This window comes from Gymnodraco acuticeps, unplaced genomic scaffold (assembly GCF_902827175.1).
Source record: "Gymnodraco acuticeps unplaced genomic scaffold, fGymAcu1.1, whole genome shotgun sequence".
Classification (NCBI taxonomy): Eukaryota; Metazoa; Chordata; class Actinopteri; order Perciformes; family Bathydraconidae; genus Gymnodraco; species Gymnodraco acuticeps.
Genome location: NW_022992265.1, coordinates 4,313,979 through 4,338,057, shown reverse-complemented (window position 1 = coordinate 4,338,057; position 24,079 = coordinate 4,313,979). Strand labels below are relative to the sequence as shown.

Sequence of the window (24,079 nt, the reverse complement as noted above, 5' to 3'; positions counted from 1 at the left end):
TGTTTTCTGAGGTCAGAATTATTCTATATTATCTATCTAAATATAATGATATTAGGCTAGGGCTGACTCACTGTCACTCACTGCTGCTTTTTCCTTCAATCCCATTTACTTGAAATTTGTTGTCAGGTGAGCTCCGTGTCAATTAAGCCGGCTGAGATGTGGAAGACACATTTTTGCTTGCACAGTTTTCCTTTCACCTTCTCATGGTTGTCCTTTACACACTCTGAATGATCCCACACTTTGGATTTCTGCCCGACACATGTACCAGGCGCAGCTCCCCAATAAAGTGTGAGGTGTTTTCCGGCTGACGACAACATACAAAAAAGTTGTTTTCTGAAACTAATGAAAAATTGGTTGACTAAGACTTTTTTAGCCGGCTAAGGTTCAGTTCACTTTTAGTGGGCAACCCTAGAGTCGACACATGATGTTGTGGTTATTTAAGATAGCACAGGGACAGTTTTTTGTTGGACCGACACACCTTCTGAGTCAAGAATAGTTGATATATCTTACCAATGAATGAATAATAACTTTATAGAGAGGTATCTGACTGAAAATGTGGTTTTGGCACTTTGTTTGACACAAAATACCTTTAAGTTACCGGTTCCATTTGTGAACTACAGTAAAATACACTTACCCTGCATGAGTGTGTAGAAGGTGCCTGAGGCTGACAGGTTGGTGGTGATGGTGATATCTTCTTTGTTGGAGCCCTCTGTCTGGATGCGGACGGAGCTGTCGGAGTCTGTGCGGTAGCTGCTCACTCGGCCCGTGGGGTAAGTGACATTAGTCAGACGCCCGTAAATGTCATACCTACAAAGAAACACATTAATGTGAGCCAGAGAAGGCAAAGGGAGTCACATGTTGTTTGTGACTGTGTATAAACAGTCACTGCAGCAGAATCATAAACAGGGCTGTCATGAGACATTTTCTGAGCCTTGTTGAGATCTTTTAAATCATAAGGAAGCAATCAGCTGCAGGTAGGGTAAGCATACATGCATGCAGCAACATAAATGTGACTAATGTTGAGTTGCTTTCAAGGATATACTGTCTCAGTGGTAATTACAAGTAGGAAATGGGTGTCCAATATTTTCCTCTTGGTGTCACACATTGTAGAAATGTGTCAACACAGGCAGTAAACACTGCAGTCAAATCTTCAATGGTGGCAGTCTGAGGTAATACAACTCAGAACCATCAGCTTTAATCACTGAAGCACAACCAACACAACTTCTAAAATGTGAGCAAAGTCCACAGCAGTTAGCGTGTCATGAATAAAAAGTAGGTGCACCAACAAGCGAAACAACCTTTTTAGCTTTTGCATGAGGATGGGAATGTGCCATCAATACAAATGCTTCTCAGTTTGTAAATAACTTTCAAAGGCTGGAAGCACATTTAAAAAAAAAAAAACTCTGAACTTTTGACAAGGAAAAACTGTCATGGCCAAGATGAGAAAGCACACACCTTTTCACATTCGGAATTGTGTTTATTAGTTTAAAAGATTAGGGATATCACCCTAATCTCATTATACAGTCTATGAAATAGGAGCAGTGAGGTGAGACTCCTCCAAGAGATGCAGCATCTCCCCTGCCTACAAATCAGTCAGTTCATCACATACAGGAACATGAGTGGCCAGATTGTTTCATTTCGCTCAGAGAGCACATCAGCATAGAACAATTTGAAATCTTTCAGATTGCCAGTGTTCCAGAATAGGTGTGAGTGAACGGTACATTACTTAAAATGAAGACTTTTTATCTGCGCACTGAATACAGATTGGAAAGCCCTCTTCAATGTTGCTGCCTGCCATAATAAAGCCTCTAATAAATTAGACGGCGGGTGCTGGTTTACGGATATTTCCTCAGCGCTGCCATCTCAAATATCCAATATGGAAAGGAAGAGTGGGAGAGGAATCATCTCCTAGAGATAAATGTTAACTGATCTCAACTGCACTAGGGACCGGGACTCATAGATGCATTACAACCCAAAGTCTTACCACTTTAGGAAATACTAAATAGCAGAGTAATTCATATCTTAAGTGTTTGATTTCTTCTGATACTGCTTATATTTTATCAAGCAAGATATTCTCCCTGTGTTCATCTCACAGAAGTTGCACATTATCTGTGCTGGACCATTTTAACTGTTCACTTCATTGGACAAAGAGTGCGCTCTTGTTTTCCTTAACCTCTGGACAAAAGACAGAGTCCACAAGACAGAAATATCATTCCAGAGCGACGCTGCCGTCCCCAGTTTGATCACTGACCCAAACTCTCTCCGTCTCAATTAGGCCCTAGAGCTAGAGCAATTCCTCTGGCATCACCGCTGAGCTCTAATGGCTCTGGCCTGCTTCAACTCAGCTGCCTATTAGCTTGCTTTCTCTGGACAAGAGGGGCATGCAGGGGCAGGCTGCTCATCAGAAGGAGAGGACTGCTTTCCAACTGGATGGCCACAAGTCCATTCAGATTGCATCACCTCTGTGTCACATGCTAGCTCTATGACCTTTCACGCTGGGGCCCAACAATAGCCCGGACTCTTCATATCAGCGTCGCCTCTGGCAAACCTAGCTTCAGTCTAACGCTGAATTCTTCCTCTTGCTGCGTGAGAATTTCAAAACACATGTGGCTAATGACTGTACATATGAAATAAGGGCAACAGCCTTGTGATTGATTCAAAACAACTTGTTTTACATGATTTAGCTGCTATAAATGATGTATAATCAAGCCAAGAACATTTGCTTGGACCCAGTGACTAGATGCATTACTGGCCTGTTAATTAGAGGGCCAAGAGAATAATTAGGCATCCTTCAGAATGCTGCATGATTTACTAGATTTACGGCATGCCTCAAGCATGAGCACTTATCATACAACAAAAACATTAGAAAGCAACAGAGAAAATGAGGTTGCCAAGGGTTACAGCAGAAAGACATTATAGCAGCGGTCTTTTGTTCACAAGACACAAGACAGTCCCTTTGTGTTTAGTCTCTGCATTCAGCATAATTGATTTACCGTATAGGCTGCAGGACGTAAGTACATATTCATTAATATTGGTAAAAATGTTTAGCAGTGCACTTCGCTGAGCAGAGATGAATGCTCATTCAGACGATGGCAAAGTAAGGTTTATCCCCTCAGGTATGGAGTGACCTTCAATGCTTATTATTGAAGAAAAACAAACACTCTTTATTGGGTTTAATTTAAACATGGGTGATGCTCATAGGTAACATGATGTCATTGTTTCATTTGAAAGAGAGAAACAGGAATAATTCCTTTTCTTTATTTTAACGTTAGATATTTCTAAATAAAATATGTATGTTTTTGAGATAGCGTAGGTTGTAATGCCGTCATGTGCGTCTGTTGTTGGTACAATAATTTAGCAGTAAATGGAGGAAACAAGCCTCTAGCAATACATTGCATTTACTACCGGCGAAAATACCATGCAGTGTTTCATATTTACAATATTTAAAATACATACTTTAGTTCTTTCATTACAGATCTTGATGATAGTACCGTTTTAGAATGATATGTATGCACATTATCCCTATTTCTTAAAGCTCTTTGATGTTACTAAATACAATTCAAACAGCTTGCAAATGCTGAAATAGTTTTGGTCCTTAGGTATAGGTAAGGTTGGTGAGACATTTAGGAAATCCTGAACGCCCATAATTTGTATTTCATCTTTAAAAAAAGCTTTTGAAGGCTGGACATCTTGGAAGATAAGAGTATGGGACAGTATTATTTGTACTGTACTGCACAACAGTCTTGCATTGTGCTTTGAACAGCCTGGATTCCAGTTTCCTAGATTTTGTGCTTTACTTGACCTCCCTAGGTTGTGGCTCTAGACTCTTTTTACCGACCTTTAATCTTTGTGTATATTTAATTCATCCTAGGGATTTACATGCTGATTATCTATCAGCTGGCAGTGTGTTTTATGTTTGTTATTTTGTCCCATCTATTTGTTCATTTTGTGTCGTAAAAAACGAAATAAATCATAAATAAAATATGTTTGTCTTTTCTCTAAATAAGGCAACTTGACTTTGAGTCTATTCTTAACCCTGATACTAACATCAGACATTTCACAGGAAGTCAAAGAGAAATAATTCAGAATACCAACCACCCACTTGGTTTGTCGAAGCCGTAGGCAATTCCCTGTACTCTGAGAAATGCCTATGCAACCGTCTCCGGGGACGACCAAATCAAACAGGTGATAAATGTCTGCTCAGATTAAACAGAGCGTTTGATTATGTGTCAGAGTGTTATATTCCTCAAGCGAGGTGTAACAGATGTCTGACCAGCTTAATCACACTTTTTGGAATGACATCCAGTTAGCACAGTATCCCTGGGTACAGTATATTAAGCTAAGGGACAGATTGCTCCATAGAAACCACAAGAACATGAAATCCTATGTCTTCGGTTGTTCTCTCACAATAAGTGGTGCGCCTCAATCAATTACTACCTCTGGCAATTATATTATGCTTATATTGACGGGCCTTGTCACAATCCTACGGGTAAATGTGCCTTCCAGCAGATATATGTTGTTCCAGTGCCTAACAACTCCAAACAAGCAATGGTCTGCAGTCGGTCACTGCAAGCTTGGGTGCAGATGAGTAACACATCATCCAGTAATCCTATTTGGTATGATAACAGCAAATAGGATTATACCCATATTTCCACATGCCTTGTATTGTAAGTGAAATAGACATAAGAAGGTAGATCATGTGCCCAAACACCAAACTCAGATGTCAAAAAGCACTTCAACTCTAAATATACACTCAAACCTACCATACATATAGAGACAGATTTCTGTTCAGATATTCCAACTCTATATTGAATTGAACAGATCTATTAAGTTGCTCTGTGGGGTGAATCTATAATCAGCTCAACTGGCAACCAGACTTTCAAAAGATTATTACAGTGTTTTACAATGTTTCTTAATATTACTTACTCAAAGAAAGTTGTCCATCCATTTTCATTCGTCTTAGTTGCAAGGAGTCCTGAGCTTCCGTGGTAGGTCATCACAGCCAGCTCTTGACCCTGTGCAGCCACTGATTTAAGGGCATTGTTTGTGCCAATGGTGAACCAGAATGTCTGTCCATCGGGGGCCATCAGCCACAGAGGCATGCCCGTCGTGTCTCGCCGAATGTTCACTATGTTTTTATTCTTGTCAGTAATGCTACTCAGATCTCCTGCGCCTGTGTAGGTCAGATTGTAGAGGTGGTCTCCTGTTGTCAGACTTTGAGTGAAAATGTGGCTGCCGTTGGAGTCGAACAGATAGAGTTCATCGTGAATGGGAGAGGACACTTCATACATGCTGAGGGGATTCAGATAGGGCTTGTTTTTGCGCACAAAGCGGATACGGATGTTACCCAGATCTGCAATGTATAGCTCTCCATCCGGACACACCGCGAGAGACGACGGTGCATTCAGCTTAGCATCCTTGGCATAGCCTTCGTCACCAAAGTAACAGTCACAGTTGGCATCATTCTTGCAGTCACAGCCACTCGGTGCCCCTGCAACCAGAGAGATCTCTCCATTGGTGGACACTTGTCGTACTCTGTTTATTTTCTTTTCATCTGACTCAGCGATGTACAAAACACCAGTGTGGGACACTGCTAGGGCATTGGCAGACTCCAGGGTGGCATGTATGGCCACTTTGCTCAGGAGGAAATGGTCAATACCAGGCACTTGGCAGTGCATGGGCCGGCCTGCAACAATACGGACTTGATGGTTTTCTGAGATCTGGAGTACTACATTGTTGTCCAGGACGAACAGGGAGTTGTCCATGGGACTCACTGCCAGGTCTGTGGGCCACTCAAGACGCACCTAAGAGCAAGAAAACACAACAAGAAAATCAGCTTTAGGTAAGAAAAACAGACCATACTCTTATTGATCCACAGTTTTCATTTTATCAGACATAACAGTCCCTTGAGGGAACAATCATTGAAAAGTGCTTACAAAAAAGATAGGCTGCTGTGGAAAAGGTGGGCTATCTCAAAGCTTACGCTGGAAGCAAAAACATTATTTGAAACTATTTATTATCTGATAAGGAGGAAAACAGCGGCTGCGGTACTGCTAAAAGGGGAGCACAAAACATAATTTTTAAGATCAAAGATGATAGCAGTGGTGCTGAGGGAGCGCATCACAGGAAGAGATCTATCAAAACATCAGATTAACCTAAAGAAATCACACCGTAACTGATGGTGAGAACTCTGTACACACAGGACTGTATCTTTTACCTCCACCCACCCTGTCACTATTTTTCCTTTGCTCTGGGTTATTCATTTTGTGATGACAAGAGATAGCATGAGTCCTTAAAAAGAAAGCACACTTACCAAATGAAAGTACATCCTGCCTTTGGCCTCTTAAATGATGACCTATTGTTATGCTAACAATCTATCAGGCTTTTAACAAATTGAAATGATTGGATTCATCCAATTTACCGGCCTCCCTCTCTCTTATGATCGCAGGGGACCCCTTGGGAACAGAATATGAAGTGCCATATTTCAATAGAAGCCTTGAGGCACAAACAAAGGCAGGTTCAGATTTGGCAAGCCATTAAAAAAGAGCGGCCTTAGCATTGTTTTGGATACTTTGTAATAGAAGTGGGTGATGTGAAGGTGAATGAATGTACTGTGGTTAGCTAATTTGTCATAATGACCTGGAAATGCAACTACAGGGAACTGGGAAATCTCCTGAGCATCAGGTCATGTGTACTTTGAGGATCATATTATACTCTTAAAATAAACAAAAGTTGTATGAGTAGTAGTCTTTAAACAATTTCCCAAATTGGGATCAATAAAGTACCATCTTATCTTAAAGAAATAGACAAATGCAACATGCTGAGTTCATCTGTGAGGACAATAGAGATGGTATCTACCTACTGTGGTTAAATAATACATTCTTTCTTTCTTTCTCTTTTTTATTAAGCTTTGTTATGTATTTGATTAGGCTGTACTTCTTGGAAAATAAAGTAATAGTAAAAAAAAAACTAAACAATAAATTCACCAAAAGCCTTTAAATAAAAAGGAAGGTTTCTTACTTGCAAATTCAAGAGCTTGAGGATTACAAGGCCTTGAGAAAAAAATGTTTTCATTGAATAATTTGAGAAAACAGTCAAGACTGACTCATTACATTTAACTTATTTTGACATGCTACTCTGCATTACATGGCACGAAACACAGGGGTCATACAATTCGAAATATTAAATTCAGTAAAGCACAGAACAGCAGGTTGCTAAACGCCAAAAGCTTTCATGTCATATATTGTCTTTTATTTATCTGTTTCGGGCACATATCCCTAAATATTTCATCTGAATATGACAAATGTTTCTCTGAAGGTGATCATTTAACTCCTGGCATTGGTCATGTGTTTGAATCCCTGACACTCTTGACCAGCATAGTAGTTGACCACTTTCAATAAAAAATCCCGAATCCCATAAACCTCTCATCCTCCCCCCCCCCCAACACAACTGATGAGGTTTATATAACGGGACATATCTTGGGCCACATACAGTACAACAAACAGGGGACAGGCAGTGGATACATGTCATCTTTCAGTGAGCAGAAAATGCATTTACTTGGGAAATGAAGGGGAGACTTTAAATTCCTTAAAACCTATTCCTTGTCAACACTGGTGGTTAAATATTTCATGAGCCAGAGTGTGGAGTGGCTCGGAGGAGCTGCCTGTAAGGAGGTTTTCACGCCACTCTGACTGATGAGGGGATATTTCCCGAGCTGCTGTCCCATATGCTGTAACCCGATCATACCCTCCCCGTTATACAGTGGGGCAGCTGTCCGTAATGCCTGTCTGACACAGCAGCCTCCAGCAAAAAAACACAAAATGTGCTTATTAGCCAAGGAAGCACGTCATGGATTTGCACCGACACAACAGTTATTTTTAAATGTATTTGAACATGTATTAGATAGATAGATAGAATTGGAGGAATGGAACCCTCTTTAATGGTCACACATGCAGAGCACACAGCACACAGTGACATTTGTTCTCTGCATTTAACCCATCCTAGTACCAGGAGTCTAGTACTAGGAGCAGTGTAGCACCATAGTGTCCTTTTCCATTAGCAGTCTCTTCACTATTTGCTAGGGATGTAACGATATATCGAATATCGCGGTAAATAAATGTCTCAATACCGTCATGAGACTGACAAAATATACCGCGATTTCTTTTTAAATAATTTTTTTTTTTTTAAACCTTTATTCAACCAGATGGTCCCATTGAGATCATCAATCTCTTTTTCAAGGGAGACCTGTACAACATGGCAGCAAGTAGGTTACAACATGAACATAAAACAACAGATAACACAAAAGGACATCGTATTTACAGGGCTACATGTACATACCTAGAGACATTGACAAGTACCAACAGTATATTTATATCTCGCCCTGTCAATAAGCCTCACCTTCTTGGCAAAAACTGTATTGTTTTTGAAGTGGTGGAGAGACAATGCACAGTTTTACCCACTGCTGTCACCCATGGCCAAAGCATATCTCTCTGTCCCAGCAACATCAGTACCAAGCAAGAGAGTTTTTTCAACAGCAGGGGATATTGTAAACGCCCAAACATCCCAGCTTCTACCTGGAAATGTGGACATGCTCATATTCCTAAAAGATAACCTTGATGATGCTGAGTGAGTGAGTTAGTGAGTTAGAGTTGAGTTACTTGAAAAACTAAAGTGAAACTTGAATATTATTATTATTATTCTATTGCAGGGTCTGATTATTATATTGTTGACACTTTAAAATACTACTATCCACTAAAATGCTGTACAAATCAGATTTATCACAGTCAGAGGCTTGATGAAGCCCTCTGAAGCTGCTAATACACTTGAAATATTTTAAAGTGATCTTGTTTCAATACATGGTTTCCCTCTGTTTAAGTTTGAATTCAGCGGGGAAATGCAAGGACGATTTACAAGAGAAACATACAATGGAGCAGACTCGTTTTAAAAACTGCTAGGGCAAAGACTTTGGTATAAACAAATTAAGAGATTGTCGAAATAGGTCAAACTCTTGTCCTATTGCATGATAATACAAAGCTGAACATGGCACATATTGTAGGGAGTGTGCACACAGTAAGCTCAGAAAAAACCTTATTATTTTTGTCTTTGTTGCATGGCAACATTTTGAACTCAGGCTAGGGAAAAATATTGTTGCCAGGATTTGCACACACTTGTGCCCTTTCATGATAATACAAAGTTCAAATAAAGCAAGATTACAGAGGTGCACATTGAATAAGAAAGGACTTCTACAGTACGCTATCTGCACAGATGGCACTGCAAGATAACAACAACCTCATCAGAGGAGAACAGGAATTGTGACATTATTTCATGCCTGGAACAGGTGAGGTACAGAAGTAATGACCACTGCCATGAGCTTTCTCCAGAGAAACTCTGGTCCTAAGTGAGGGATTGGGGAGTGTTTGAAGTAGGAAGCTACGTGCCCTGGATGAATCTTTAATGGATGCTTTTTACTGTCTGAGTGTCTCTGGCAGTGCTGGTGCGATTTGTCATCGTTGTACAGCTGCAGTCAGTCTGCTTGTGTCCTGGCTGCTGGATGGTGAGCATCTATAGGCGCTTGTGTTTGCCTGTGCGCAGGGGGGTAAGGGAGCAGCAAGCACAGGTCAGGAGGAGGGGTGGTTCCCCCCGGGACTGGAAATGGGCAGCTGGAGGCTTTGCTCCCTCTCCTGAATACATCATTTCACAGACACACAGAAAGCTTCTCTGCACTGACATCTGAAGCCCCCTAGGACCTGTTTGCTAGTCTTACTCAATAACAAACACCATGGGGCTGAAACAAACTAGTGGATTGTAAATCACATTTGACCATTAAGGCCCAGGAATGCTCATCTTATGGGAGTACATCTAAAACAAGTATGGAGTTTTTTTTTTATAAATTATAAATGACTACTACAGTATGGCAGGTATATATGGGCTCAGAACAGTCTCATAATACACACATGCACACAGAAGGATTCACACTTGTATTTCCAGATCCACACTTGTGTTTTTCAATGCACACACAAATGTGTTCCGTTTCATATACATGTAAATACAATCCAAATACAGAAAAAAGTTTTACATATGTATTTTTGATCCTCACATATTTGTTTTCTGTTTAAACCCTCTGAACCTGCAAACACAAACAGCTTTCTGTGCACGGATCGCTGTGCATTCGTGTGTGGGTTTTTTGAGACTCCCCTGACGGTCAGCCGATTCGTACTTGTAATTTTTTCTATCTATAGCCAATCAGATGTCTCCTCAATTCTAAGCCAATCACATGAGCGCGCCCACACGAGGGTAGATTTATTGCGTTCATGACGTAGCGCTTCATGTACGCATTTTGCGCTGTCCGGAGCTGACAGGTCCATGGAGCCTGCCTGCAGGCGCTAATCTCAGGACACCTCCACTCTCAGTACAGCGCCACTTTCTGAACAGGAAATGCACGCAAATACAAGCTTGTATATTATTAAGGTACAACGCCACTTCCCGAACCATTGATGAATGCTTGTGTGTGTACACAAAAACGGCAGGCAAAACCGTTTTAAATGTGTGTTTCCTGTATGGCGAATACAGCTGCTTTATTTATGTCTGTATGAAGTTGTTGTGAGTGTGGAGGGAGCAGCTACAGGTTAGCTTAGCCTAATCGATCAGTGCACTACGAAGCCAGTGCTAGACAGTGAACTGTCAACGGGTGGAGCCCCGCCGGTCATTATCGGCCGATATTCACTCTTAATAGTTTGATCGGTCCTCTCTATAAAGGCCGATCAGGAGAGCTGGATCTGATCGATATGGACATAAACGTGTTATAGGCTTGGCCTGTCACTTTAAGAGTAGCAGCCGCAAGGGGTTGTGGGTTTTTGGAGTGTGTGTGTGTAAAATGTGATGGCCAAGGCGAAGTTATGAAGAGAGAGACGAAAGTATAGAGAAAGTGGTCAGAACGGGAAAAGTAACTAGTCTGTATGTATGCCTATGCAATACATTGTCAATGTAACTGATTAGTCTGAAGAACGTGAATAAACGGAGGTTCTTCCCACTGCACCCGAACGCCCCGTTTGCATCCCTTTTCCCCTCGAAATGTCTGGGCAGCTGGTTACCGGCTGACAACGAGCCAAGTCAGAAACCACCGGTGTGTAACCGAAACTACGGTTTCGGTGCCGAGATACCGTTAGTAAAAAGGTAACAAACGCGAGTAAAGTATAACCGGACGCGAGAGAGAGATCAGATCAGCTGCTGAGTCTGACGGAGACACGCAGCTCTGCATGATCACCTGATGCTCCGCCCTCTGTTTAGCGAGCTGACCGGACAGCGCAAAATGCGTACATGAAGCGCTACGTCATGAACGCAAGAAATGATACCCTCGTGGGGGCGCGCTCATGTGATTGGCTTAGAATGGAGGAGACATCTGATTGGATATAGATAGAAAAAATTACAACTACGAATCGGCTCACCGTCAGGGGAGTCTCAAAAAACCCACACACGAATGCACAGCGATCCGTGCACAGAAAGCTGTTTGTGTTTGCAGGTTCAGAGGGTTTAAACGGAAAACAAATATGTGAGGATCAAAAATACATATGTCAAACCTTTTTCTGTATTTTGATTTTATTTACATGTATATGAAACGGAACACATTTGTGTGTGCATTGAAAAACACAAGTGTGGATCCAGAAATACAAGTTTGAATCCTTCTGTGTGCATGTGTGTATTATGAGACTGTTCTGAGCCCATAGGTATATCCAAACAACTCCTACTGTATGTACTTGCATTGAAAACAAATGTTTCAGGAAAAACAGCCATGCAAAGGCTGCTGGGGTATGCAAAGTATCTTCACCTCCAAAGCAAGTCACTGAGCTAGAGAGCGATGTGACCTCGGAGCAGTGTCCTTGCCTGGGGAATGTGCTCTGTCTGAGGTAGCAGTCTGCTACATATGTGTGCATCAGTGAACATGTGTGGGTGAATCTAGAGCCACTGAGGTTACAGGTCACAGGTCACCCTCATCATCCCCCTACAGCTATAGGTCAACGGCCCTTTGCATTTGGTGCTGTGTGGCCACTTGACACGTACATGTGAGCTCCGGGACTACAGTGCCACCTCTGATTTCAGCATGGCTCTATATGCCAGTGCTATGTTTATTCCAGCTTCTGTGTGTATCAAGAACGTGTATTTGCTTGTAATTATATTTTATATATATTAAAAATGTTTGTCATATACCAGGATGGCACAGCTGTGTTTGGGGTTGCATCCCTAAATTCATAATTTTTTGTAGCATTGATTTGAGCAAATCCATACAATCCTTGGTCTGACCCTACTCACGTGAATGATCAGTTTTGCAAAAAATAGCTGAATCCTGTTAAGATAAGATGTGCAATAAACACATGTATTTCAAATATACAATACATTCCTTATAAATGACACAGTTTATTGTATTTTTTGTGTATTTACATCTTCTGTTGTCACATTGGGTTTTTATGTTTTAAACCGTCTTGCTAACAAACCTCCTCTTGCAGAGTATTACAAATCTGAGCCCAACTATTACTGGCAGTGGAATCCAAACAAAATGCTAGATGCCCGCAGGCTCTAACTGCCTAACTCAGTATATTGTTTAAGTCCTGAGTATTTGAAAAGCTGGCCTCATGCAGACGATAAACAAATGGGAATCGGAACTAAGCCCATATAGGGATGTCGGCCGCCTGACCGGGGTTATTCAAGGAGATGGGAGTATGTTGAGAGACAGGAGAAAACACATTCTGCTGGCCAGGTCAGAGAGGTCGTACCTGAGAGATGTCCATCACAGCATCGCAGCTGAGAGGTCGGGCAGAGGTCAGGTCATTGAAGCCCAGAACAGTAGAGATGATACCATTCTGATCAATCCTGCGAATCATGGTCCCATCCACAAAGAAGATAACACCGTACTTATCCACAGTAATGCCTGCAGATAAAAAGCCCCCCAAAGGACAGAAGAGGAAAATATTCATCAGTTGTTTTGTTTATCTGAGACTTAAAGTGAGGACAGAGAACCACTAAATGACAAGTAAGTGCTATTCACTGCAATACAAATTAAAGAATAATCACTGCAATGAAAGCTAATGCGAAGATTGATTTTTTTTAATCAATATTAGAGAACAATAGACATGAAGTATATGAAGAGTACTGTTTTTATTGATTCAATTAAACCTACAATTTCATCAATACAGTCCCTTTATCTCATGTTCCCTCAGCCCAAAACAACAATGGAGCTGAAAGAACTACATGTAAATCTCTGTATTTTTGTATTACTTCAGGGTGTGTCACACTATATTCAAGTAGCTATGAAACATCTAGTCTAGAGTAGTCACGGCAACATTTTCTATTTGTACAACGGACTATATGTGATGCACATTTCAGAGGGACTTGAGTGTTATTTCAGTACATATGAATCACAATGTCATCCCCATGGAGGACAATAAGTAAGCATGTGATCTGGTGACTAATGCATCATCCAAATATGGAAGCACCAAGACAAAGAAGACCCCAGGAAACGGGAAAGCATGCCATCAAAAATATATGTTCTGTTTTAAAAATAACCGAAGCTAGTTAGGTCCATGTGTCCAGCATTAAGTGATGGAGGTATGATTGTTTACTGCATGAATCCTGAAGTGTATTGATTTAGCCTTTGGGAATACTGTCTTTAATTATCCAGCAATCTAGTCTAATTAAAAAAGGAAGCAAGACCACCAACTGACTTGGGATGTCACTCTACATTGATTATAATGACAACGAAAACAATACCTCTGGGGTTGGTGAGAGTGGCCTCAGCAGCTTTTCCTCCATCCCCGCAGCGAGTGTCATCATACGGGAGACACTGGTCACCTGTGCCTGCCACCAGCTCCAGGTTCTTTGCCACATCTTTCACAACATTCAGGGACTTCACCTTGAACACCTTCCTGCTGCTGGTGTCCGACAGGTACACAGCGCCGTTCACTGGACTTGTTGCCAGGTAGTACTTGTGAGCAGGGCTGTTGCTGAGAGGAGGGAGGAGAGAGGACCAAGCCAATGGAAGTCAATAAAGCTGGATGGGCTGCAGTGCTTTCAATAAGAAACATTGTTTAATACAATTAAAATGGATTCAAAAGCCATTAAGAGAGTAAATTGGGCACAATTACAGTTTAAACCACGGACATGGGAAAAAATAGAATGAGATTAAACATGGCAAAAGATAATGAGATTAAACATGACATAATGGTGGAGCTTAGACCTCATGTACAATACAGTCAGCTTTGTTAGAAATCCTTGTTGTCAAAAGAGGGTGAAAACTCCTGTAGCTTATAGATTTATACACAGAAGACATATGTGAAAATATTGTATACGTAGACACAAACATATGTGTAGTTTCTTTCAAATGACTGGAACAATAGCAATGCTGGGGGTTATAAAGAGTAAGGAAGACAAAGACAAACGAGGGTCTATTGGGACTACGTCATTGGGGAACATTGGATTCTTTACAGAGATCTTAATTACTCCCCCATCCCTGACCAAAAGAATCATTGTGATAGATCTGTCTTATACTGTAGCAGTTGCCTAGTTATTGCTAGAAGGAGCACAGACAAGTATATTTTCTGTCTCCTATGGGACTTTCTCTACAGAAACAAATCCAAAACTGAAGCATCATTCCAAACACACCATGCATCCATGAGGTAGATATTCTAGTGTAGGAAATAATATACTTTTAAACTTCCAACTAAGTCAGCAAAGTAATCCCTCATATCCACAGGAGGTTGCCCAACCTGTCAGACATAGAGACAAATATAACCAATCCTGCTGTGGTGGTGATGCACACAATCTATTAGCAATCTCCTGTCAGAATACACAGCAAACAAAGATGACTGAAGAAAAATCCATAGTTGTATAAATGAAGTGACACAGAGGACTATTTTTTCACAAAAACATCTTAACTGAATAGAATAAAAAACATTATCTCCTGCTGAAAAATCAATCCATGACAGATTGTAAGTAACACTTCTAAGCCCACTGGTACCATACACTGCTGGATGCTATTGAATCTAGACAGGTCAAATCTTATTTTATATCCACCTGATATGACTGACAGATTTGACATTTTTCAGTGCGCCCATTACTACAGTACATAGAACACATTGTACTTGGACACATGTTCTTCCAGACATGAAACACAGCGGGCCTTTAGTTGAGTAACTGAACGTCAGAATTGTATTATCAACAATTTGGCAAATCTACAAAGATCTACAAGGGCCATTGTGGGTTAAAAGAAATAAATACAAAATTAGGGGAGGCAGGTTATATTCCAATAAATAACTCTGACTGTAAAAACAAATTACATAATCTATGATATTTTGAAGTCATAATTTCGGGAGAAAATGCTCTTGTCCACCACATGCTTGACTTTGCAAGGTTGGATTTACTAACCAAATGATACCTTGTAATCCGGTTGAGCCATAATGAAATAGCTGGATTTTAGCCCGGAATCAACATATTGTAATTAGCATCTGTGTGGCATTCCCTGTTAACACTATGCATCTGTGGTGTGATGGGCTTGATCAACTTTGCAAAGTGAAGCAATTTGTTAACTTCGAAAAAGAAAGATCAAATGTTGGATGTATGTTCCCCCTTTGCCCCCATTTATTTTTTGTGTTATCTACATTGTCCCCTATATGACATCATATTAATATAATAAATTATTAAATAATTTAGAAATTATCCGTGAAAAAACGTTGCAACCATTTGCTGGTTCCACCTGAACAAATATTTTCAGCTTCTCCCTTTTGTTGCTAAGCAGTGTAGTGTTTAGCACCACCTTAAAGATGACCAGAGTCATCAGGGCAGGCTAGAGCTCAGCTCTGCCAGACCTGATGAGCATTACAGAGAAACCTGTCAGCAGGGTGTCATTCAAAGTGGATTAAGATAGAATTTCAGCTATAACCTTGAGGGTTCTTTAGGGCTTATGTTCTGCACGACAGTGCCAAAGCTTATGTTTTTTATAATACAACAAGAAGAAAGACTAGTGGGTCTGTGGAATTGTCAACTCTGATACATAATTTTAAATGACAATTGACCTTCAATGAATCAGTGATGACAGGGCACTGCATCACACCTCAGGCACACATGTCACAAACAGCCCACTGACCCAGCTGACTGATATGATGGCCTACAGTACATTCCAGGTACAGCTGAATGTCTGAGAGAAACCACTGCTGTCACAGAGTGGCTCAGTAGCAAGCCTCAATAACTGGATACTACTTTGCATTCTATCTGCCATGTGCAATCAGCTGATAGCTTATCAGCTTCCAGTCGCATGTAGAACCGTGTTTGTCCCCCATAGTGTTTGAAACTATGAGGCGTTATTCCCTGACCTTGAGCTACGGCCATATACTCCATCTATATTCACTGACAACATCTAGTTTGTAGAAGATAATTGGATTTTGCTGCATGCTGGCGTGGCAACGGGGGGAGCATGGTTGGAGTGGATGGGGACATCCTTAGTAGGGGGTCAATGAACATTGCAGTGAGATCACCCACCTCACCATCCTATTGCTAGCTCACACATGAACAGCAGGCAGCCACCCGTTTCATACAGACACATGCTGTGTGTTCCTACATGCATTTATCTTTTGATTATGCAAATGTATTTGGGTATTGCGAGCGAAGGGACAGAGCATTAGAGGTTCTTTGCGTTTGCTATGAGGATGTTTCTTTAGTTATTGAACACACAAATAATTTTGTTCTGCAGAAATACAAGATTAAGATATTGCGTAAAAAGCGATAGAGGGTTTTCTTTTGTGGTCCTTTGAAAATAGAGGTTAGTGACCAGCATCACTTGGCTTTTCATCCTCAGTGTGACTGCAATGTTCCTCAGCTGAAGTCATGCATGGTATCAAACGACCACCTGCTAAAGAAAATGAGGTTGTATCTTTATATCTTACGCCAATGAGAACATCTACACCGAGTTACCATTTTATTATTTTCATCTGACATCATTTTTTTAGGCTTTCTATTTAAATGTCAGAAAGGTGTTGATTTAAACCTGTATTCTTGTTTACCTGTCGTATGCAGTGCAATTAAATTATCGGGGCAACATTTGCTTTTAAGTATAAACCAACACCATAAAGCACTGTCTCTAAATGGCTGTACAATACTTTAAAACCTCTCTGACAAGAAAAACAAAGACCGATGTGTTTTATAATGGCTGGGTTTCTTGCAATAACTTTCACGCAAAAGTTACTGGTGCACACGAGAAACTAACTCGTGAGCACATTTTCTTTTTCTCAGAGGCTCTATAGGGTTGCATTTTGTGCCATAATTAAAAAAATCCCTCAAAAAGAATACCTGTAAACATAATGATGTCAATGTTTTTTTGACATCATTAAAAAAAAACGTTTTAAACTAACGTATTCAATATCTTAATTCTTCTAAACTGATTGTTGTTTTTAAGTCTTTGTTTTTGAAGTCTTGAATTACTGTTTGCTGTTGCTTGTTTTTAATTATGCTCTGTAAGGTGTCCTTGAGAGCTTTGAAAGGCGCCCATAAATAAAATGCATTATTATTATTATTAATGTTGTTTTTAATCCTAAGGGAAAGTGCCTCTACTGAGCGACCAATCCATTGCATTTGCTCTTTAAATTCACACTTACAGATGCAAAAACACTCTAGTGAACAAGGCACTGAATCTAGAGATAAAGCAAGCTCAAAAAACAATAATACACTACTAAATCCAAGCTCTATGGAAATGAAAATGATGCAGTATGCCAGTCAGTATTTTACGATATGATATTCTCGCTGCTCAAAAGTGTGTGTCTAAAATTGGTTTGAAAGGGCACTTCGACATCAAATATGTGGACTGTACCCTTTTCTATATTCATTTAAGCAAATACTGAGGCTTACCTATGCCTGAAGTCTTTATTTCTGTTTGCCAAGAGCAGCAGAAATTGAGAGAGAAAGGAAAGAAAATGTTAGTTGTTAGTGAAGAGATAGAAAATCTGGACAGAATTAATTATAAGAGAATCATAACAACACATCATATTCTGTATCTATAAGTCAAACCTTCTTTGCTGACATTTAAAAACACATGTATCTTTGTCCTGCTCTGTTAGGAACCCATTACATCGTCCTCATCCCTATAAGGGCCAACTCCTCCAGCTAATACAGGTGGAGGAGACAGGCAGGACCATCAATCCTGGGCCTTTAGGGCTTTTCTGTCTATCTCTATCAGCCTCTGTGCTTTATGACCTGTTTGCAAGCCCATCTGAGCTCATGGTCCTCAGTGAATGTTAGCAGGCTACTCCTCCATTACCTGAGCTCCAGGACGCTGGTGACATTCCCCGTGTTGAAAATCCTCCTCACATAGTTGAAGTCGCCCACATACAGACTTCCATCCGAGCCACAGGCCAGAGCCACAGGAGCCAGCAGCTTGTTTCCGTCAGCGAGGCCATTACAGCTGGGGCAGGAGATGCTGCGCCTGCGCCCGTTCCCCATCACACTGCCGATCACAGGGGGCTGCTGGGAGATGAACACGTTCTCCCCATTGCCCATGTGAAGAATACCTGATGAGGGCACAGGAAAGAAAAACGTTAAACCGGCAATCTGTTTTGGTCGAGCCTATTTGAGGCATAAATGCAAGTGCTGACTTGTGGATAATTGAAAACAGATGTGACAGAAGTTACAGGTATTGCAATTTATGTAACCAGAGGGGGGCTTGAACATTTGACAGTTAAATCAAGTTTTTTATATTCTTTGTCATGTAGCAGTGTTTCTAAATACGCCATGTAAGGCATTCAGGTTAGTTCCCTCCAAGCAAAACAATTATTCAAGAGGCTTAATGATGCAGCACCTTTTATATGAGATTGTTTCAAGGGGGATTTAATCCTGTCCATGTGTAATTCACCAAACTATACAAAAGTATAGTCACACAGACAGTAATAAACAAAATGAAATATGGTACCTTTAGCAACTGTTGACTGTCATTTTACTACAGTGATCATAAAGGTTGCTCCGAATTAGCTAGGTTAGGTTAGTCTACGTGCATGTATACAATCCTAAATTGTTAAGAAAATACACTTTATTGTATAAGCTAAAAGTTCCTACATAATTATGTTCGCACAATATAAGTTTGGATCATACAAATTATACAATACTGTTTGGAGTTTTGCTGAAATAAAACAATGTAATGCTATTATGCTGCTTGTCATTTTCTCCTGGTGACCAAAGATTGTTTATTTCAGTTTAAAAAGTACAGATGATGAACATTTTGAGGTCTGTGAGTGCAACTCCGCCACAACTGGAGCCATTCAAATGAATCTGTGTGCCAGTGTTTGCACTAAGTCTACTCTATCGTCTGTTTTAACGGGTGGAAATACAATTTCACGCCAAATGGGTACCAAAAAGCCCTTTGGCAAAAGAGGAATACCTTCGAGCTAGAAAATTACCACCCAGTCACAATAACGAAAAAATTGACTTGCCCCGATTAAAATGGCATTGTGCCTCCCTTTCTAACTCCACATGAATATAAATGGAGCCGTACCAGTTCAGTTCATATGCAATCCTTTAGGCATGTACCCACACACACATACACACTATGTTTCCATTAGTTTTGCCAATCTACTCTTGGAAAATGTTCAAATATATTAATGTAAAGATGTTCCCGCTGTCCAATCAATGTAATCATATTTGAAATTCAGCATCTGCATGTCTGTGTTGGTTTTATGCTTCTGATGGTGACCTGAGTTCGTTGAGCAGCACAACATTTGGTCTATTAGAAAAGCTCAGCCAAGCATCTCCTTCCTGGGACTTGATTTAATCTTAGGGGCTGCTGCTGCTAGGAGTAGCAGACTGACAGCAATTTAATTAGGGATGATTCTAAAAATGCTGGGCATGAACAAGACATGGAGGTGCCAAAACGGGGGAGTCGGGTGGAAGAACTGGCAGTACAGGTGGTGAGGGGGCAAGTAGCAGCTCTCTGCCTCACCCAGACAGCACATCCAGAGTCAGCAGGTTCAGTGTGACAGATCCAAGTGCAACCTTCCTGGGCACTTTTCTTATAAGTATGCTTCATCTCCTCTGATGAGCCCTTGCAGACACAAACAGACTGTGAAGCCTAGCTACTGACAGCTAGCCCCTAACTTTGTTCTCTCTTCATTCACACTCCTGCCTTTCCGGAGTAATTTGATGGCAATAACAAAATTGACCCTGCTCGCCTAAAAGTGGACAGCTGTAATAAAAAAGTCAGATCTATCTGATGCGATATGACACTGCTGAATTGGAAAAGCCTCAAAAAGGCAACAGACAGGGAGAACAATTCAATGTTACACTAAAAGCACCGTCTTAGGCACTGAGCGGACAAGGTGGTACTTATCTGCTGTCTTGGGTACATGCAGAATGATGTGTGTAAAATACAATAGGGAGCGGCAAACAACAATGTTCCATCTTAACAAATGACATAGTATGATTGAGTCATAAGAACATTTAATTCCAGAAGAGCAGTGGTGGAAGAAGTACTCAGACTTCTTATTAAAGTTAAAGTAGCACAACTACATTTCTTTATTAGAAGTAAAAGTATTGCATTCAAAATCTTACTTAAGTAAAAGTACAAAAGTATCAGCATCAAATTATACTGACAAATGCAACTAAAAGTAGTTGTTATGCCTAAAGGCCCATTTCAGAATCATATATATGAAATGACTGGATTATGATCAAAGGTGATAGAAATACTCAGATCCTTTACTTAAGTAAAAGTAGCAATACAGTAATGTCACAATGCTTCATTACAAGTTAAAGTCCTACAAGTACTAATTCTGCAGAAACATTCATTATGTGATATATTACCATATGTATTACATTATTGGATTGTTATTATTATTGTTGCATCAAGTAGCATTTCACTGTTGTCGACAAACAAAGTTTTGATACACAAATGAAGGATTTCAAGAACTGTTTGTAATGTAATGTTTTACTTTCATATACCTTAAAGTAGTTTAATTTTTCACAACATCTTAATCTGAAAAGTCACTTAAAGTTATTAAATAATACAGGATTTAATCAGGGATGATTAAACATGCAGTGGAGTAAAATTACATTATTTGCCTTTTAAATAAAGTGGAGTAAAACTCTAAAGTTACTTTAAATAGAAATACTCAAGAAAAGTACAAGCACTTCAACATCTTATAAAAGTACAGTTGAATACATATAATTTGTTACTTTTCACCACTGCATACAACTAAAAGAATCCCTGTTAGTTAAATGACATTTTAATAAAACAAATAAAATGTAATTATGTATTAGAAATGTGTACTTGTATTAATGTACAGTAGGAGTGAGACACATTCCTGATACACACATGTATTTTCCTTACTCTGATTCTAAAATTGAACAGTTTTAATAAATAATGTGTACAAAAATATATTATTTTCTACAGTTTTAATGAATGAGTGGTTGTGAATAGAATTGAAAAAAAAAAAAAAGTAGTTGACTCACCACTCTGGATATTTAAAGCGTGGTGCTTGTCAATAGTCCATCCGCCCAGTTTGGAGGCAATGGTTTCGTAGCCCTGAAGAACAGCAGTCCTCTTCTCCCAGAGAATAAGGTCTGGACATGACTCATACTCAAATCCCACAGATACTAGAGAAAGAAGCAAGGATAACATTAGCATTAGTAAACCACAAATGTTCTGGATAAAAATAAATATACATTAATTCCATGTAATATACACTTGAAGCCTTACCAAAAGCTTCAGACAGGCCATAGACCTTCTGGCTGTAGACATCAGCCTTGTCCCAAACAAAGTAATACAAGAGGTTTGGAGCTGCAGGAAACCACTTTCTGAAGAGCCTGCCTTCCACAGCCACCATAAGATGAACCTTCATCAAGTTGAAAGGGATTGAGGTGTGGCTGAGGGTCACTCTCAGTATTGACTTGTAACCTGGAGTCCGGCTGCTTAAATACCCAAGATGAATATCCGTCCCTGGTATGGGGACTTCCTCCTGCAGAGACTATGGATGAAACAAAAAAACAAAGCTTATAAGTGACGGAATGAAAACATAAATCCTTAAGCCAGCTGAAAGGAATTGTATATCCTAAAGAGCTTAGAAATCTATTTTCTTCAGTGTTGGTGTGTCAGGATTAATAACAGGCCTTTGTGTGTCCTTTTTTTCCACGCAGATGATCAATTTGTCTATCCTTTGGTCAGTGGCCACTACAACCTTTTTTCACATATTTTTCATTGCCTCCCACCAAATATATGGCTCCGTGGGAAGATAAAAGCGTCAATTAGAGGACAATTATTTTCATGCATTACAAGGAATCCATTGAAGGATTTCTTCATTATGTACTCCAGTGAGTATTTCATTATTGAATTATTAATAGTAAGCCCTTCATTAGGACAACAGTCTTCCCTGCAATCCATATGACAATGGCATTACAAGATGCCCTTGGGCCCGGAGCTTGTGCAGTCCGATTATATATAGAGTAATACAGTTAGACTGGGAGATACGTTGTGGCCTTGGGAGTTGTCCTAATGTAAGACCTACAACCTCCTGATGATACAACAGTAGGTCAGCAGCTGTTGTACATTGCTCATATTTAGGATCAAGAGTCGACAGCAAGGGTTTGATTGAACAACACTGCTTTGATTTAGTGACCTCTGTTCGTCTCCTCAGAATAAAATGTAAAGTAAACATTTAAATAGCTAATTTATCAATCGGTCAGAGGACACGTCACTTATGACATGTTTCTTTTTAAATGTTCACAGAGTGTGGCCATGCCTGGTTAATTAATTAGAATTCCCTTTCATAAGGACAGGCTTGAATTGGGTGATGCTCCTTTATGATGTTCCTACAGCTCTTGGGATAGCAAATACAGGGCTTCCATAAATAGACAGGACTGCATAGTAAATTCACTGATATGCCATAAATCATATGAAACAAAGTTGGAGACAAAGTAATTAGAAGGGCACAGAGATGCCTGCTAGAGATACAGTAGCCACACTTTCACCTGCACACAGAGGCTCAACACATAGACAAATATAAAAATATATAAAGTTAAAAAAGACAAAAGCAAATCATTTACACTGGTACTTGTATGCCTAGTCTAGTAGATTACAACCCAGGAGAAATTAAAAATGTCCAGGCTGTTTTCTGTGAGTCAGGTAATCATCATCACTCCGCACTGAGACAGTACAATGCACATTGTAAATTGCCCAAGTTCCGCAGACCAATTACAGCGGAGAGGTAAAATCACAGCACTGCCATGAGCCACAGTTACTATTACACTTGTACTTGATGAACAGTCTTCAGGGGGCTCCCCCAGATGTGTGTCATGAATCATTTGGAGGACAGACCCATGTAGATCACATCCTGCAGGGCAGTGAAGAGGGGGGGGGGGGCGTGTGGTGTGGGGGGGGGCAGTTACCTGGATTTCGGGTACGACGGTCCGCCTCTCGGTGCAGGAGCCGGCGAACGCGGTGAGCGGCGCCGGGGAAACCACGGGGCTCGGCCTGGTGAAGCTGCTCAGGTCACAGCTAGGGATATCATTTTCCTCATGCCGCATGACAATGGTATCCATGACAAAGAAGCGTCCCCATGGCAACCAGAGAGTGTGCTCCTGGGTGATGAATGGAGAGCGCTCAAAGTGCAGGGCTATGGCTATGCCCCCATTGGTCACCAAGTCAAAACTGGAACACAGATGTGCACACAGTGTCAGAGAGGATAAATGTTGACTCGCATACAGAGAAGATGGATTATATATATTTCTAATAAATACAGTGACAATTCCCATTAGCAATGCGTGTAATCTGCTGTGTGTTGAGGATTAAGCCATGCAACAATTTACTGTGAATATAATGACTGTTTTCTAATTAACGGTAGTTATAACAGATCAAACCTTAATACATTCCATGTTTTATTAAAATTAATGCTTTGAAAGGATTTGTATTCCAGTATATAACATCTTTTAGGCAGACAATGGCTAAAAATACAATGGGATTAATCACAATGTTAGACCTGCATTACTTAATACATCTCATAATCTGTAAATTTTCTTTGCTGAATGGAAAATAGTAGATGTCTGCTATAAATCCAGACATGGC

General features: G+C 40.3%; 1 protein-coding gene across 1 annotated transcript in view; it reads right to left on the bottom strand.

Annotated features, from left to right (window-relative positions):
* The window catches only part of tenm4 (teneurin transmembrane protein 4), a 174,909-nt gene that overhangs the window by 17,470 nt on the left and 133,360 nt on the right, over positions 1-24,079 (bottom strand). Inside the window, 9 exon segments of the mRNA XM_034207004.1 lie at positions 635-807; positions 4,927-5,804; positions 12,768-12,922; positions 13,762-13,994; positions 17,887-17,907; positions 18,296-18,545; positions 21,472-21,615; positions 21,719-21,986; positions 23,404-23,665. Coding sequence (XP_034062895.1) covers positions 635-807; positions 4,927-5,804; positions 12,768-12,922; positions 13,762-13,994; positions 17,887-17,907; positions 18,296-18,545; positions 21,472-21,615; positions 21,719-21,986; positions 23,404-23,665 — 2,384 coding nt within the window.